This window comes from Entelurus aequoreus, linkage group LG25, assembly GCF_033978785.1.
Source record: "Entelurus aequoreus isolate RoL-2023_Sb linkage group LG25, RoL_Eaeq_v1.1, whole genome shotgun sequence".
NCBI lineage: Eukaryota > Metazoa > Chordata > Actinopteri > Syngnathiformes > Syngnathidae > Entelurus > Entelurus aequoreus.
Window position 1 is genome coordinate 9,444,711 of NC_084755.1, and position 15,934 is coordinate 9,460,644.

The 15,934-nt window shown below is 40.9% G+C and overlaps 1 protein-coding gene across 1 annotated transcript in view; it reads left to right on the forward strand.

Annotated features, from left to right (window-relative positions):
• pitpnc1a (phosphatidylinositol transfer protein cytoplasmic 1a) overlaps nt 1–15,934 on the forward strand; it is a 157,369-nt gene that overhangs the window by 111,264 nt on the left and 30,171 nt on the right. The window contains exons 4-5 of the mRNA XM_062037078.1: nt 9,789–9,877; nt 15,883–15,890. Of these exons, the coding sequence (XP_061893062.1) occupies nt 9,789–9,877; nt 15,883–15,890 (97 nt within the window). The remainder of the gene's footprint in view (nt 1–9,788; nt 9,878–15,882; nt 15,891–15,934) is intronic.

Genomic DNA, 15,934 nt, shown 5'->3' on the forward strand with positions numbered 1-15,934 from the left:
TGCAAAGCAGTGAACTAAAGAGACAATCGGTGGAATGTACGGCCATTAAATGCCACAAGAAACGAGGAAGAGGATTATTTTCGGCGAGTAGTGCTCAACCCTACCTAATCTGCAGCCAGTTCGACCATGCAGGCACATCTAACTGTGTTCAAAATTGTCTCAGAGGTGAGACGATGAAAACATTTCATCTATCCAATGGCCTGGTTTAAAGGCCTACTGAAATGATTTTCTTTTATTTAAACCGGAATAGCAGATCCATTCTATGTGTCATACTTGATCATTTCGCGATATTGCCATATTTTTGCTGAAAGGATTTAGTAGAGAAAATCGACGATAAAATTCTCAACTTTTGCTCGCTGATAAAAAAAGCCTTGCCTGTACCGGAAGTAGCGTGACGTCACAGGAGCTAATATTCCTCACAATTCCCCGTTGTTTACAATGGGGCGAGAGAGATTCGGAGCGACAAAGCGACGATTACCCCATTAATTTGAGCGAGCATGAAAGATTCGTAGATGAGGAACGTTACAGTGAAGGACTTGAGAGGCAATGATGGACGTATCTTTTTTCGCTCTGACCGTAACTTAGGTACAAGCTGGCTCATTGGATTCCACACTCTCCTTTTTTTATTGTGGATCACGGATTTGTATTTTAAACCACCTCGGATACTATATCCTCTTGAAAATGAGAGTCGAGAACGCGAAATGGACATTTAAAGTGACTTTTATCCCCACGACAATACATCGGTGACACACTTAGCTACTGAGCTAACGTGATAGCATCGTTCCCAAATGAAGATAGAAACAAAAGAAATAAACCCCTGACTGGAAGGATAGACAGAAGATCAACAATACTATTAAACCATGTACATGTAACTACACGGTTACATCAACAGCCGTGCTCACCTGCGTTCCAGCGATCGACGGCGCGACGAAGGACACCCATCATCGACGAACCTCTGTAGCATGAGCTAACGTGATAGCATCTGTCTCAAATGCAGATAGAAACCAAATAAATAAACCCCTGACTGGAAGGATAGACAGAAGATCAACAATACTATTAAACCATGTACATGTAACTACACGGTTAAAAATTCTCAGCCTGGTAAGGCTTAACAATGCTGTTGCTAATGACGCTAAGGCTAATTTAGCAACTTAGCAACCGGACCTCACAGAACTATGATAAAAACATTAGCGCTCCACCTACGCTAGCCAGCCCTCATCTTCCCATCAACAGCCGTGCTCACCTGCATTCCAGCGATCGACGGCGCGACGAAGGACTTCCTCCGTGGGTTTGGTGGCAAGCATCGGCTAGGCGTAGTAAGTAGTCCTTGTCGTGTTGTTGTAAGTATTGTACTTAGCCGCTAATACACCGATCGATCCCACCTACAACGTTCTTCTTTGCAGCCTCCATTGTTCATTAAACAAATTGCAAAAGATTCACCAACGCAGATGTCCAGAATACTGTGGAATTTTGTCGAATAAAACAAGAGGTTTTTGTATCGGGTCCGATGGGGTCCAACCACTTCCGTGGATTTTGTGACGTCACGCGCATAAATCATATCCAAAGGAGTTTTTCAACCGGAAGTTTAGCGGGAAATTTAAAATTGCACTTTACGAGTTAACCCGGCCGTATTGGCATGTGTTGCAATGTTAAGATTTCATCATTGATATATAAACTATCAGACTGCGTGGTCGCTAGTAGTGGCTTTCAGTAGGCCTTTAAATGTTATGATATACTTTGGTGGGCAGCATGGTGGAACAGGGGTTAGTGCGTGTGTTTCACTATAACAGGGGTCGGCAACCCGCGGCTCCGGAGCCGCATGCGGCTCTTTGACCACTCTGATGCGGCTCAGCTACATACATGCCGACCCCCCCGATTTTCCCAGGAGACTTATGGATCTCAGTGTCTCTCATAGATTACTCCCAGGGAAAAAATAATCCTATTTACACTCTAATTACTAAATAAAGGGCGTGCCCTAATTGCACTGCAGTAATTGTCCTCTATAGCATTTACATACAGCGTGCCAGTCCAGCCACATGTTGCATGTTGTTATTACTTGCACACACAGGAGACAGCAAAGCATACTTACTCATCAGCCACACAGCTTACACTGACGGTAGCCGTATCAAACAACTTTAACATTGTTACGTTACAAATATGCGCCACACTGTGAACCCACACCAAAAAAGAATGAAAAACACATTTCTGGAGAACATCCCACCGTAACACAACATAAACACAACACAACCATTACCCAGAATCCCATGCAGCCCTAACTCTTCCGGTCTACATTATACACCCCCGCTACCACCAAATCCCCCCACACATCAACCCCCCCCCCCCCCCCCCCCCCTCCGTGCGTTGGTTGAGCGGAAGAGTTAGGGCTGCATGGGATTCTGGGTATTGGTACCGTCAGTGTAAGATGTGTGGCTGCTGAGTTAGTACGCCTTGCTGTCACTTACGTGAGCAAGCTGAAATTGCATTCTACGTGTGGTCGAGCAGGTACACTGTTAGGGCAGACTGTAGAGGGCGCCAAATGCTGTGTCATCACGCTCTGATATTCGGGAGTCTCCCGGGAAAAATGAAAGGGTTGGAAAGTATGACGCTATCAAGCGCCATTCAAAACTCGCGGGCTGTACTAACATCAATTTTCCACATTAAAGTGCGTGCCGGTGCGTGTGTCGGAGACCCCTGGTTAACATAGCACAAAGCATTTAAGCTTTGTATGCGGTGTTTTTCATTTTAAATTTTAAAAATTTTTTTGTGGCTCCCATTACTTTCTTTAATTTGTGAAACTTGCCAAAATGGCTCTTTGAGTGGTAAAGGTTGCCGACCCCTGCACTATAAGAAGGTCCTGGGTTCGAGGTCTTTCTGTGTGGAGTTTGCATGTTCTCCCTGGGACTGCGAAGACATGCAACTGGGGATAAGTTGATTGGCAACACTAAAATGGTCCCTAGTGTGTGAATGTGAATGTTGTCTGTCTATCTGTGTTGGCCCTGTGATGAGGTGGCGACTTGTCCAGGGTGTACCCCAGCTCCCGCCAAAGTGCAGCTGGTTGTGTAAATGGTAAATAAAAACAGAATACAATGGTTTGCAAATCCTTTTCAACCTATATTCAATTGAATAGACTTGCGTCCTGTGCTATCTAAGAGAACAAATTCTAACAATGTATTTTGGGTTTACACACATTTGATTATGGCCACATTAGCCTGCAGCAGAATTAAACTGTCATGGGGGATTTGGGCATTGGAATTGGGATGACATGACACTTCCAAAATGTCAACAACTATAAGCCGTCTTACTGAAATAAACAGCCGTAGCAGAGGTAGTTACAACGAGGACATGTTATTATGAGGAAGCTTATGAAGCTTGTTAATAACGTTCCAGGAATGAGTGAGGTGAGGTGTACTAATGTTACCCAGTCCAACTCATTCAAGAGTTGGACTCTCCAAGGCTTCATAAAGGTTGAAGGTTCTCAAGTGTTTTCTTCTCTAAAAGAAACAATCCATTTGCAATACTTCAGAGTTGTGCTTTGCATTGAGTTCAGTTGACCTCTTTGATTTTTTTCCCACTTCATTGAATTGTCCTTACCATTTTAACTGTGGAGCTGTGGACAAGCGGAACTCGGGCAAATGGAGAAGAAATGGAACGATCTTAAACAAATGTAGTGTACATGCAGTCGTGGTCAAAAGTTGACATACACTTGTAAAGAACATAATGTCATGGCTGTCTTGAGTTTCCAGTAATTTCTACAACTCTTATTTTTTTGTGATAGAGTGATTGGAGCACATACTTGTTGGTCACAAAAAAACATTCATGAAGTTTGGTTCTTTTATGAATTTATTATGAAAATGTGAGCAAATGTGCTGGGTCAAAAGTATACATACAGCAATGTTAATATTTGCTTACATGTCCCTTGGCAAGTTTCACTGCAATAAGGCGCTTTTGGTAGCCATCCACAAGCTTCTGACCACTCGTCTTGACAAAAATTGGTGCAGTTCAGCTAAGTGTGTTGGTTTTCTGACATGGACTTGTTTCTTCAGCATTGTCCACATGTTTAAGTCAGGACTTCGGGAAGGCCATTCTAAAACCTTCAATCTAGCCTGATCATACTTGCCAACCTTGAGACCTCCGATTCCGGGGGGTGGGGCGTGGTTAAGAGGGGAGGAGTATATTTACAGCTAGAATTCACCAACTCGAGTATTTCATATATATACACACACTACCGTTCAAAAGTTTGGGGTCACCCAAACAATTTTGTGGAACAGCCTTCATTTCTAAGAACAAGAATAGACTGTCAAGTTTCAGATGAAAGTTCTCTTTTTCTGGCCATTTTGAGCGTTTAACTGACCCCACAAATGTGATGCTCCAGAAACTCAATCTGCTCAAAGGAAGGTCAGTTTTGTAGCTTCTGTAAGGAGCTAAACTGTTTTCAGATGTGTGAACATGATTGCACAAGGGTTTTCTAATCATCAATTAGCCTTCTGAGCCAATGAGCAAACACATTGTACCATTAGAACACTGGAGTGATAGTTGCTGGAAATGGGCCTCTATACACCTATGTAGATATTGCACCAAAAACCAGACATTTGCAGCTAGAATAGTCATTTACCACATTAGCAATGTATAGAGTGTATTTCTTTAAAGTTAAGACTAGTTTAAAGTTATCTTCATTGAAAAGTACAGTGCTTTTCCTTCAAAAATAAGGACATTTCAATGTGACCCCAAACTTTTGAACGGTAGTATATATATATATATATATATATATATATATATATATATATATATATATATATATATATATATATATATATATATATATATATATATATATATATATATATATATATGAAATACTAAATTCTGGCTATATATATTTATTTTATTATACATATAAATAAAAGAAATACTTGAATTTCAGTGTGCCGGAGGCTATCCAGTAGATGGCAGTATTGTCCTGTTTAAGAGTGTCACAACATTGCTGTTTACGGCAGACGAACTGCTTTACGGTAGACGAAAACGTGACTGCTGTTGTTGTGTGTTGTTACCGCGCTGGGAGGACTTTAATGAAACTGCCTAACACTAAAACCCACATAAGGAACCAAGGACTCGCCCTCGATCATTCTACAGTTATAACGTGATTGGGCAGGCACGCTGTTTATATCGTGGGAAAGCGGACGTGAAAACAGACTGTCGCCGCTCAGGTCCGCATGGAGCTGGAGGGGGCGTGGCCTCCAGCTCCGGCTGAATTCCGGGAGTTTATCGGGAGAAAATTTCTTCCGGGAGGTTATCGGGAGAGGCGCTGAATTCCGGGAGTCTCCCGGTAAAACCTGGGAGGGTCGGCAAGTATGAGCCTGATTTACCACTTTTGACGTGTGTTTGGGGTCATTGTCCTGTTGGAACACCCAACTGCGCCCAAGACCCAACCTCCGGGCTGATGATTTTAGTTTGTCCTGAAGAATTTGGACATAATCCTCCTTTTTCATTGTCCCATTTACTCTCTGTAAAGCACCAGTTCCATTGGCAGCAAAACAGGCCCAGAGCATAATACTACCACCACCATGCTTGACGGTAGGCATGGTGTTGTTGGGATTAAAGTCCTCACATTTTCTCCTCCAAACATATTGCTGGGTATTGTGGCCAAACAGCTACATTTTTGTTTCATCCGACCACAGAAGTTTCTTCCAGAAGGTCTTATCTTTATCCATGTGATGTCAGAAACTTGCCAAAGGACATGTAAGCAAATATTAACATTGCTGTATGTATACTTTTGACCCAGCAGATTTGCTCACATTTTCAGTAGACCCATAATAAATTCATAAAAGAACCAAACTTCATGAATGTGACCAACAAGTATGTGCTCCAATCACTCTATCACAAAAAAAATAAGATAAAATGATTGGAAACTCAAGACAGCCATGACATTATGTTCTTTACAAGTGTATGTAAACTTTTGACCACGACTGTACCATCAAGCTGCTGACTGTCAAAATGCATTAAACACGACTTGATGTAAGTTGCGGGGAATAATTGCATTTGTTAAGCGATGCGATGAAATGCGTATAAAGAGTTTATTTGCTGCGCAATAAAGCAGCATAATGGCCCATAAGCAGTCTGCTATGCCTGGGAAAAAGTATCTAGATTATAGAATGACTTGAAAAATAGGAGTTGCCCAAGTGGCTCAGACCCAGTCTTGATTGTGTCTCTACTTCCGCCTGATTGGTTCATTTTAAGTCCGCAGTAATGCGTACTCAGGCTCATTTGGGTTCCGCAGATTTGCTTCTGATCGAACGCCATAATGAAGCGGTTTGCGCGCCCAGTCCCTCTCAGCGTCCGTTCCCTATCAGCTGTTTTATTTCATTCGTCTGCAGAGTTTTACATTTTTAATACATGAGGCTTGAACATTTCTCATCAAGTCCTGTCGTCTTCCTTCTCTACTTCTCACAGTACGCATTCATATATTATTTGGATGCCCATTGAGGTGTCTGCAACTAGGGTTGTACGGTATACCGCTATTAGTATAGTACTGCGATACTTATTCACCATATTCGGTACTATACCGCCTCTAAAAAGAACCGGTCCACCACCTCCCCCGTCGTCGTCACGTTGTGTCATTGCTGGTTTTACGAGCAGAGGAGCATGTTCGGCAGCGCACAATCACGGAGTACTTACAAACAGACACAGTGTGTAGACAGAAAAGGGAGAATGGACGCATTTTGGTTTAAAAACTAACGATAAAGGTGAAGTTATAACACTGAAACGCCCTTTAAGACCTGGCTAGCTACCTAGCGGCTAGCGTCCATCCGCCGTTGGCAGTGTTTTAGCTACTTCTAAATCACTAATCCTCGCCTCCATGGCGACAAATAAAGTAAGTTTCTTACAAGTATCATCCCTGCAGGACGAGGAATAGCTAAACATGCTTCACTACACACCGTAGCTTACCGGCGTCAAAATGTAAACACCTGACATCCACTGTAATGATACCAAGTACAAGAGCGTATCTAGTCGATAGTACTCGTCAGAATAATTGTATCTAAGTTATCACAAAACTTTGTGTTGCCATGAGTTCCCGGCGAGAAGTCAAAAGCTGTCTTTGAACCTACCAAGAAGAAGGCTTGTAAAACTCCACTGTGTAGGATGGAAAGCAACATGGTGTTCTGTTTCTTTCTTCTATTGTAATCCACAGAAAGATTTTTGTCTTGATCCAAGAACTACAAAGCGAAGAGAACGCAGGATCTGCCCAAGTTCCAGGCACCTCTTCTTTGAACTGTTTTACGACCTCTTCTTTGAACTGTTTTGTAATCAGAGGTGATGGCTGTTTACGACCCCCGTCCCTTAGAAACAGCTGTTGCCATGCAATCAGGGAAAGTCCAAATAAAAGAGGAGGCATACAATCTTTCGGCAGAGCGTAGTGACACAGCTCACCGGCGTCACAATGTAAACAAACGCCCTCGGTGGATCTACACCTGACATCCACTGTAATGATACCAGGTACAAGAGCGTATCTAGTCGATAGTACTTGTCAGAATAATTGTATCTAAGTTATCACAAAACTTTGTGTTGCCATGAGTTCCCGGCGAGAAGACAAAAGCTGTCTTTGAACCTACCAAGAAGAAGGCTTGTAAAACTCCACTGTGTAGGATGGAAAGCAACACGGTGTTCTGTTTCTTTCTTCTATTGTAATCCACAGAAAGATTTTGTCTTGACCCTAGAACTACAAAGCAAAGAGAACGCAGGATCTGCCCAAGTTCCAGGCACCTCTTCTTTGAACTGTTTTACGACCTCTTCTTTGAACTGTTTTGTAATCAAAGGCGATGGCTGTTTACGACCCCCGTCCCTTAGAAACAGCTGTTGCCATGCAATCAGGGAAAGTCCAAATAAAAGAGGAGGCGTACAATCTTCCGGCAGAGCGTAGTGACACAGCTCACCGGCGTCACAATGTAAACAAACGCCATCGGTGGATCTACACCTGACATCCACTGTAATGATACCAAGTACAACAGCGTATCTAGTCGATAGTACTCGTCAGAATAATTGTATCTAAGTTATCACAAAACTTTGTGTTGCCATGAGTTCCCGGCGAGAAGTCAAAAGCTGTCTTTGAACCTACCAAGAAGAAGGCTTGTAAAACTCCACTGTGTAGGATGGAAAGCAACATGGTGTTCTGTTTCTTTCTTCTATTGTAATCCACAGAAATATTTTGTCTTGACCCAATAACTACAAAGCGAAGAGAACGCAGGATCTGCCCAAGTTCCAGGCACCTCTTCTTTGAACTGTTTTACGACCTCTTCTTCGAACTGTTTTGTAATCAGAGGCGATGGCTGTTTACGACCCCCGTCCCTTAGAAACAGCTGTTGCCATGCAATCAGGGAAAGTCCAAATAAAAGAGGAGGCGTACAATCTTTCGGCAGAGCTAGTGACACAGCTCACCGGCGTCACAATGTAAACAAACGCCATCAGTGGATCTACACCTGACATCCACTGTAATGATACCAAGTACAAGAGCGTATCTAGTCGATAGTACTCGTCAGAATAATTGTATCTAAGTCATCACAAAACTTTGTGTTGCCATGAGTTCCCGGCGAGAAGTCAAAAGCTGTCTTTGAACCTACCAAGAAGAAGGCTTGTAAAACTCCACTGTGTAGGATGGAAAGCAACACAGTGTTCGGTTTCTTTCTTCTATTGTAATCCACAGAAAGATTGTGTCTTGACCCGAGAACTACAAAGCGAAGAGAACGCAGGATCTGCCCAAGTTCCAGGCACCTCTTCTTTGAACTGTTTTACGACCTCTTTTACGACCTTTTCTTTGAACTGTTTTGTAATCAAAGGCGATGGCTGTTTACGACCCCCGTCCCTTAGAAACAGCTGTTGCCATGCAATCAGGGAAAGTCCAAAAAAAAGAGGAGGCGTACAATCTTTCGGCAGAGCGTAGTGACACTGTACAAGGGTACAGATGTACGCGTTTCTCCTCACTGAGCCAAATTTAATTATGTCCCTGTTTAATTCCTTGCTTCTTGTCTTGTTTAATAGATGTCATCCGTGTTTGAACCTGACAGTACTATGATTATGTCGATATGTTTTGGCATCGCAACATCTTCTTACGGTTTTTTTAAATGTGTATTATGTTTATAAACTAAATATGTCCCTGGACACATGAGGACTTTGAATATGACCAATGTATGATCCTGTAACGACTTGGTATCGGATTGATACGCAAATTTGTGGTATCATCCAAAACTAATGTAAAGTATCCAAACAACAGACGAATAAGTGATTATTACATTTGAACAGAAGTGTAAATAGAACATGTTAAAATAGAAAGTAAGCAAATATTAACAGTAAATGAACAAGTAGATTAATCATTCATTTTCTACCACTTGTCCTTAATAATGTTGACAAAATAATAGAATGGAAAAAGACACAATATGTTACTGCATATGTCAGCAGCTAAATTAGGAGTCTGTTTGTTTACTTACTAATAAAAGACAAGTTGTCTAGTATTTTCACTATTTTATTTAAGGACAAACTTGAAATAAGAAACATATGTTTAATGTACTCTAATATTTTTTGTTAAAATAAAGCCAAAAATGCAATTTTTTGTGGTTCCATTTATTTAGAAAAGGATCGAAAAGTACCGAAAAGTATCGAAATAATTTCAGTACCGGTACCAAAATCTTGGTATCGGGACACACTATCTGCAACTAATCAGCATTAAGAGTTCATCATGTAGTTTGTTATTGCAAACTCCCAACAAAGCTAATCCCTTTGCATTTGTTTGTGGTTCACAGCAAGTTGCCCGGCTGGGCAAGAGCGGTGGTGCCGAAGATTTTCTATGTGACAGAGAAGGCTTGGAACTATTACCCGTACACCATTACAGGTATTGTTTAATAGTTTTAAATTGTGGTAGATACTTGAATTAATTCATCAATCAATCAGACCTCACAAATACGCTACTGAACTCGGTGTGTTCTTGCATTTTCACTTCCCAATGCTTCTGTCCATATTGCGTCAATGTCTTGTTTTGATGGTGATTTTTACCTCGATTATTTTTAAGGTGCTTATGCCAGTGGTGTGCCGTCAGGGCCAGCAAGGCCTTCTCTGCTGGACTAACATAACCAGAAATCATGATCATATTTTTAGGGTCCGCCTGTACCCTGTATAAAGGACTCCCTGTGGGAGTCCTTTATACAGGTACAAAGGAACCTATTGTTATTGTAAGGTTTTATTATTATTATACCGACCCCACAAAAAACTCTAATTTGACCCACTTAACATGCTTCAAAACTCACCAAGTTTGACATACACATCAGGACCTGCGAAAATTGCCATCTAATAAAAAAACCAAACCCCAAAAATCAAAATTGCGCTCTAGCAAAAACAATCTGCCTGTAACTCCCACTAGGAAGGTCGTAGAGACAAGAAACAAAAACCTCTATGTAGGTCTGATTTAGACCTACATTTCATAATTTAACATTCTCGGGCAAAAACCAACAGGAAGTTGGCAATTTCCCCTTCAAGACAAAATTGTACTAAAAACACTCATTTTTGCCTCTTTGAGCTGTAATTTGACCCCCTTAATATACTTCAAAACTCACCAAACTTTTCACACACATCGGGACTGGTGAAAATTGCGATCTAAAAAAAAAAACCGAACCCCAAAACTCAAAATTGCGCTCTAGCGCAATTTTTGAATAAAACAGAGACAAAACTGCTCCTCAGAGGAAAACTCAGACAAAACTGCTTGTAACGTCTTAGAGACATGAAACAAATACCTCTATGTAGGTCTCACCTAGACCTACATTTCATAATTTAACATTCTCGGGCAAAAACCAACAGGAAGTTGGCAATTTCCCCTTCAAGACAAAATTGTACTAAAAACACTCATTTTTGCCTCTTTGAGCTGTAATTTGACCCCCTTAATATACTTCAAAACTCACCAAACTTTTCACACACATCGGGACTGGTGGAAATTGCGATCTAAAAAAAAAACCGAACCCCAAAACTCAAAATTGCGCTCTAGCGCAATTTTTGAATAAAACAGAGACAAAACTGCTCCTCAGAGGAAAACTCAGACAAAACTGCTTGTAACGTCTTAGAGACATGAAACAAATACCTCTATGTAGGTCTCACCTAGACCTACATTTCATAGATTGACATCCTTCAGCAAAAATCAACAGGAAGTTTGCAATCCCTCCTTCAAAACAAAATTTTTGTTAAAACCGGTCACCAAACATCAAACATTATCTCCTCTGAGCGCGTTTGTCGTTTCGGCTTCAAACTACTACAGGAGAGAGATTGAACCCTTCTGATTAAAAGTTGACGACGGCGTTTTGATTCGTGATACCATTTTGATTTTACGAGCCTTCAAAGACCCGCAGCACTAAAGTTGCTCCGCTGCTGTGATTTTACGCGCCTTCAAAGAAAACAACCACTGTGCCGCAACACCTAGGAAAAAAACACAGACACAACTTCCTCTAACTCCAAGTACGAATATCGTAGAGACATGAAACAAAAACCTCTATGTAGGTCTCACACAGGACTACCACTGGACAAAAGTATTTGGACACCTAGGACTAGCACCTGCCAAAATGCGGACCCGACCAACGCTGCTTGCAGCTTTAATTGTATTTGTTTTAGCACAACATAATACATATTGTGTGTACATGTATTTTTTCTAATCAGCCTGACCTAAGCCTAAGGTTTATTTGTTAAATTAATATAATATTTGTGATTAACACATGCTTGTATATCATTTTACAAGGTATTAATCTGTAAGTAGGGTAGATATGTAATTTTGTTGAATATGATCAAAATCAAGAGTGAGATTACTAATTAGGGACCGAATGTTCCTTACCTAGATTTCATACACTGACATCCCTCAGCAAAAATCAACAGGAAGTTTGCAATTCCCCCTTCAAAACAAAAGTTTTAATTAGGGACCGAATGTTCCTTTGGGACAGAGGACCCTATTGTATTTGTAAGGTTTTATTATTATTATACCGCCGCCTCTTTGAGCTGTAATTTGACCCCCTTAACATGCTTCAAAACTCACCATATTTCACACACACATCAGGACTGGCGAAAATTGCAATCTAATCAAAAAACCTAGCCTCAAAACTCAAAATTGCGCTCTAGCGCCCCCTAGAAATAAAACAGACAAAACTGCCTGTACCTCCCACTAGGAATGTCGGAGAGACATGAAACGAAAACCTCTATGTAGGTTTCACTTAGACCTACATTTCATACACTGACATCCTTCAGCAAAAATCAACAGGAAGTTTGCAATTCCCCCTTCAAAACAAAAGTTTTAATTAGGGACCGAATGTTCCTTTGGGACAGAGGACCCTATTGTATTTGTAAGGTTATATTATTATTATTATACCGCCCGCCTCTTTGAGCTGTAATTTGACCCCCTTAACATGCTTCAAAACTCACCATATTTTACAAACACATCAGGACTGGCGAAAATTGCGATCTAATCAAAAAACCTAGCCTCAAAACTCAAAATTGCGCTCTAGCGCCCCCTAGAAATAAAACAGACAAAACTGCCTGTACCTCCCACTAGGAATGTCGGAGAGACATGAAACAAAAACCTCTATGTAGGTCTCACTTAGACCTAGATTTCATACACTGACATCCTTCAGCAAAAATCAACAGGAAGTTGGCAATTCCCCCTTCAAAACAAAAGTTTTGTAAAAATAGTCACTTTTGCCTCTTTGAGCTATAATTTGACCCCCTTAACATGCTTCAAAACTCACCAAACTGGACACACACATCAAGACTGGCAAAAATTGCGATCTAATAAAAAAAAAAACCCAAAACTCAAAATTGCGCTCTAGCGCCCCCTAGAAATAAAACAGACAAAACTGCCTGTACCTCCCACTAGGAATGTCGGAGAGACATGAAACAAAAATCTCTATGTAGGTCTCACTTAGACCTAGATTTCATACACTGACATCCTTCAGCAAAAATCAACAGGAAGTTTGCAATTCCCCCTTCAAAACAAAAGTTTTGTAAAAACAGTCACTTTGGCCAATTTGAGCTATAATTTGACCCCCTTAACATGCTTCAAAACTCACCAAATTGGACACACACATCAGGACTGGGAAAAATTGCGATCTAATAAAAAAAACAACCCCAAAACTCAAAATTGCGCTCTAGCGCCCCCTTAGGAAGAACACACAGACAAAACTGCTCCTAGGAAGAAAACAGACAAAACTGCCTGTAACGTCCAGTAGGAATGTCGTAGAGACATGAAACAAAAACCTCTATGTAGGTCTTACTTAGACCTACATTTCATATCTTGACAACCCTCAGCAAAAATCAACAGGAAGTTTGCAATTCCCCCTTCAAAACAAAAGTTTTGTAAAAACCGGTCACCTTTTTTCAAACATTATCTCCTCTGAGCGCGTTTGTCGTGTCGGCTTCAAACTAGCACAGGAGAGAGATTGAACCCTTCTGATTAAAAGTTGACGAAAGAGTTTTAATTACTGCTCCGGTTTGGATTTTATGTGCCGTCAAAGTCGGTCCCGTCCATCGCTACTTGCAGCTTTAATTCAGTGTTAATATTGGAGTGGTCCCTGGGTCCTTCTGTAGTGGAAAAGTTTGGTCCTGAGGTCAAACAGATTAAGAAGCCCTGCTATGTACAAGGACACTGCAGATGGAAATTAGCCTTTGGCTATAATCTGGCATTTTAACATTTTATATGTTCATTAATGTGTATTAATGTACTATAACAAATGGCGACTTTCTATCAGGAGTTTTAAAATACATCCAATAACAAGTCATTGGTGTGTTTAGTGCAGTGGTTCTTAACCTGGGTTCAATCGAACCCTAGGGGTTCGGTGAGTCAGGCTCAGGGGTTCGGCGGAGGTCAAGACACACCCGACTCATCGTGTAAATAAAAACTTCTCCCTATCGGCGTATTACGGATACGGCAACAGCAGAAGTCAGACTGATTTACAGGTGTGTAATTTGTTGTGAGTTTATGCACTGTGTTGGTTTTGTTCTTTGAACAAGGTGATGTTCATGCACGGTACATTTTGTGCACCAGTAAAAAAACATGGTAACACTTTAGTATGGGGAACATATTCACCATTAATTAGTTGCTTATTGACATGCAAATTAGCAACATATTGGCTCTTAACTAGTCATTATTAAGTACTTATTAATGCCTTATTCGGCATGGCCTTATTATAACCCTAACCCTGGTCCTAACCCTGGTCCTAACCCTCTAACCCAGTTGTTCTTAACCTTGTTGGAGGTAGAACCCCACCAGTTTCATATGCGCATTCACCAAACCCTTCTTTAGTGAAAAATAAAAATAAATTTCAAATTCAAGACAAAGTTATATGTTTTTGGTAACACTTTAGTATGGGGGACATATTCTAAGTAACAAAGACTTTAAATTAAGTCTTTGTTACTTAGAATATGTTCCCCTAGTGTCCAAATAACTCTAAATTGAGTTATTTGGACACTAGGGGAACATATTCTAAGTAACAAAGACTTAATTTAGAGTTATTTGGTTAGGGTTAGGGTTAGAGGGTTCGGGCCAGGGTTAGAGGGTCAGGGTTATAATAAGGCCATGCCGAATAAGGCATTAATAAGTACTTAATAATGACTAGTTAAGAGCCAATATGTTACTAATTTGCATGTTAATAAGCAACTAATTAATGGTGAATATGTTCCCAATACTAAAGTGTTACCATGTTTTATTACTGGTGCACAAAATGAACCGTGCAACAAAACCAACACAGTGCATAAACTCACAACAAATTACACACCTGCAAATCAGTCAGCTGTTGCCGTATCCGTAATACGCCGATAGGGAGAAGTTTTTATTTACACGATGAGTCTGGTGTGTTTTGACCTCCTCCGAACCCCTGAGCCCCACTCACCGAACCCCTAGGGTTCGATCGAACCCAGGTTAAGAACCACTGCTCTAACCCTAACCAAATAACTCTAAATTAAGTCTTTGTTACTTAGAACAGTGGTCCCCAACCACCGGGCCGCGGCCCGGTACCGTTCGGAACGATTGGTACCGGGCCGAGCAAGAAATTAAAAAAAATAAAATAATTTTTTTATTTTTTATTTATTTTTTATTAAATCAACATAAAAAACAATATATACATTATATATCAATATAGATCAATACAGCCTGCAGGGATACAGTCCGTAAGCACACATGATTGTATTTCTTTATGAAAAAAATAAATTAAAAAAATAATTACAACCCCCCCCCCTTCCGGTCCGTGGGATACATTTTCAAGCGTTGACCGGTCCCCAGCTACAACAAGGTTGGGGACCACTGACTTAGAATATGTTCCCCATAATAAAGTGTTACCAAAAACATATGACTTTGTCTCGAATTTGAAAAAAAACATTTTATTTTTCACTAAAGAAGGGTTCGGTGAATGCGCATATGAAACTGGTGGGGTCCGGTACCTCCAACAAGGTTAAGAACCACTGGTTTAGTGGGACAGGCCAAAGTTAAGCTGGAGAAAATGTTTCTGTGCGGCCCGGTAGCAAATGCGTCACGGCCCCGGACCGGTGGTTGGGGACCACTGTTCTAGCGGGCCTTAGGTGTGGTTGCTTTATTAGTATGCTTGAAGGTTCTAAAACCCTTTTATACTTCACTAGGCACACCTCCAAAAGGTGAACTTTCATTACGTGGAACATGGCCGTTACATGGCTGCACACTGATGTGATGTGCACTTCTCATTCCCCGTGTGCATGCAGGTGGAACTGAGGTGTTATTGCAGCTCTAAATGATATTTTTTTTCCTCATCACTCACATTGTTTTTTTTTTTAATGCTTTGTTCTCTTCTCCTTCACACATTCTGTCCATTATGTCCACCCGACCGCTGCTGGGAATGTGATCAGAGTACACGGTGAGCACTTTCCTTTTGTCTACACACAGTTGTATTAATACAAG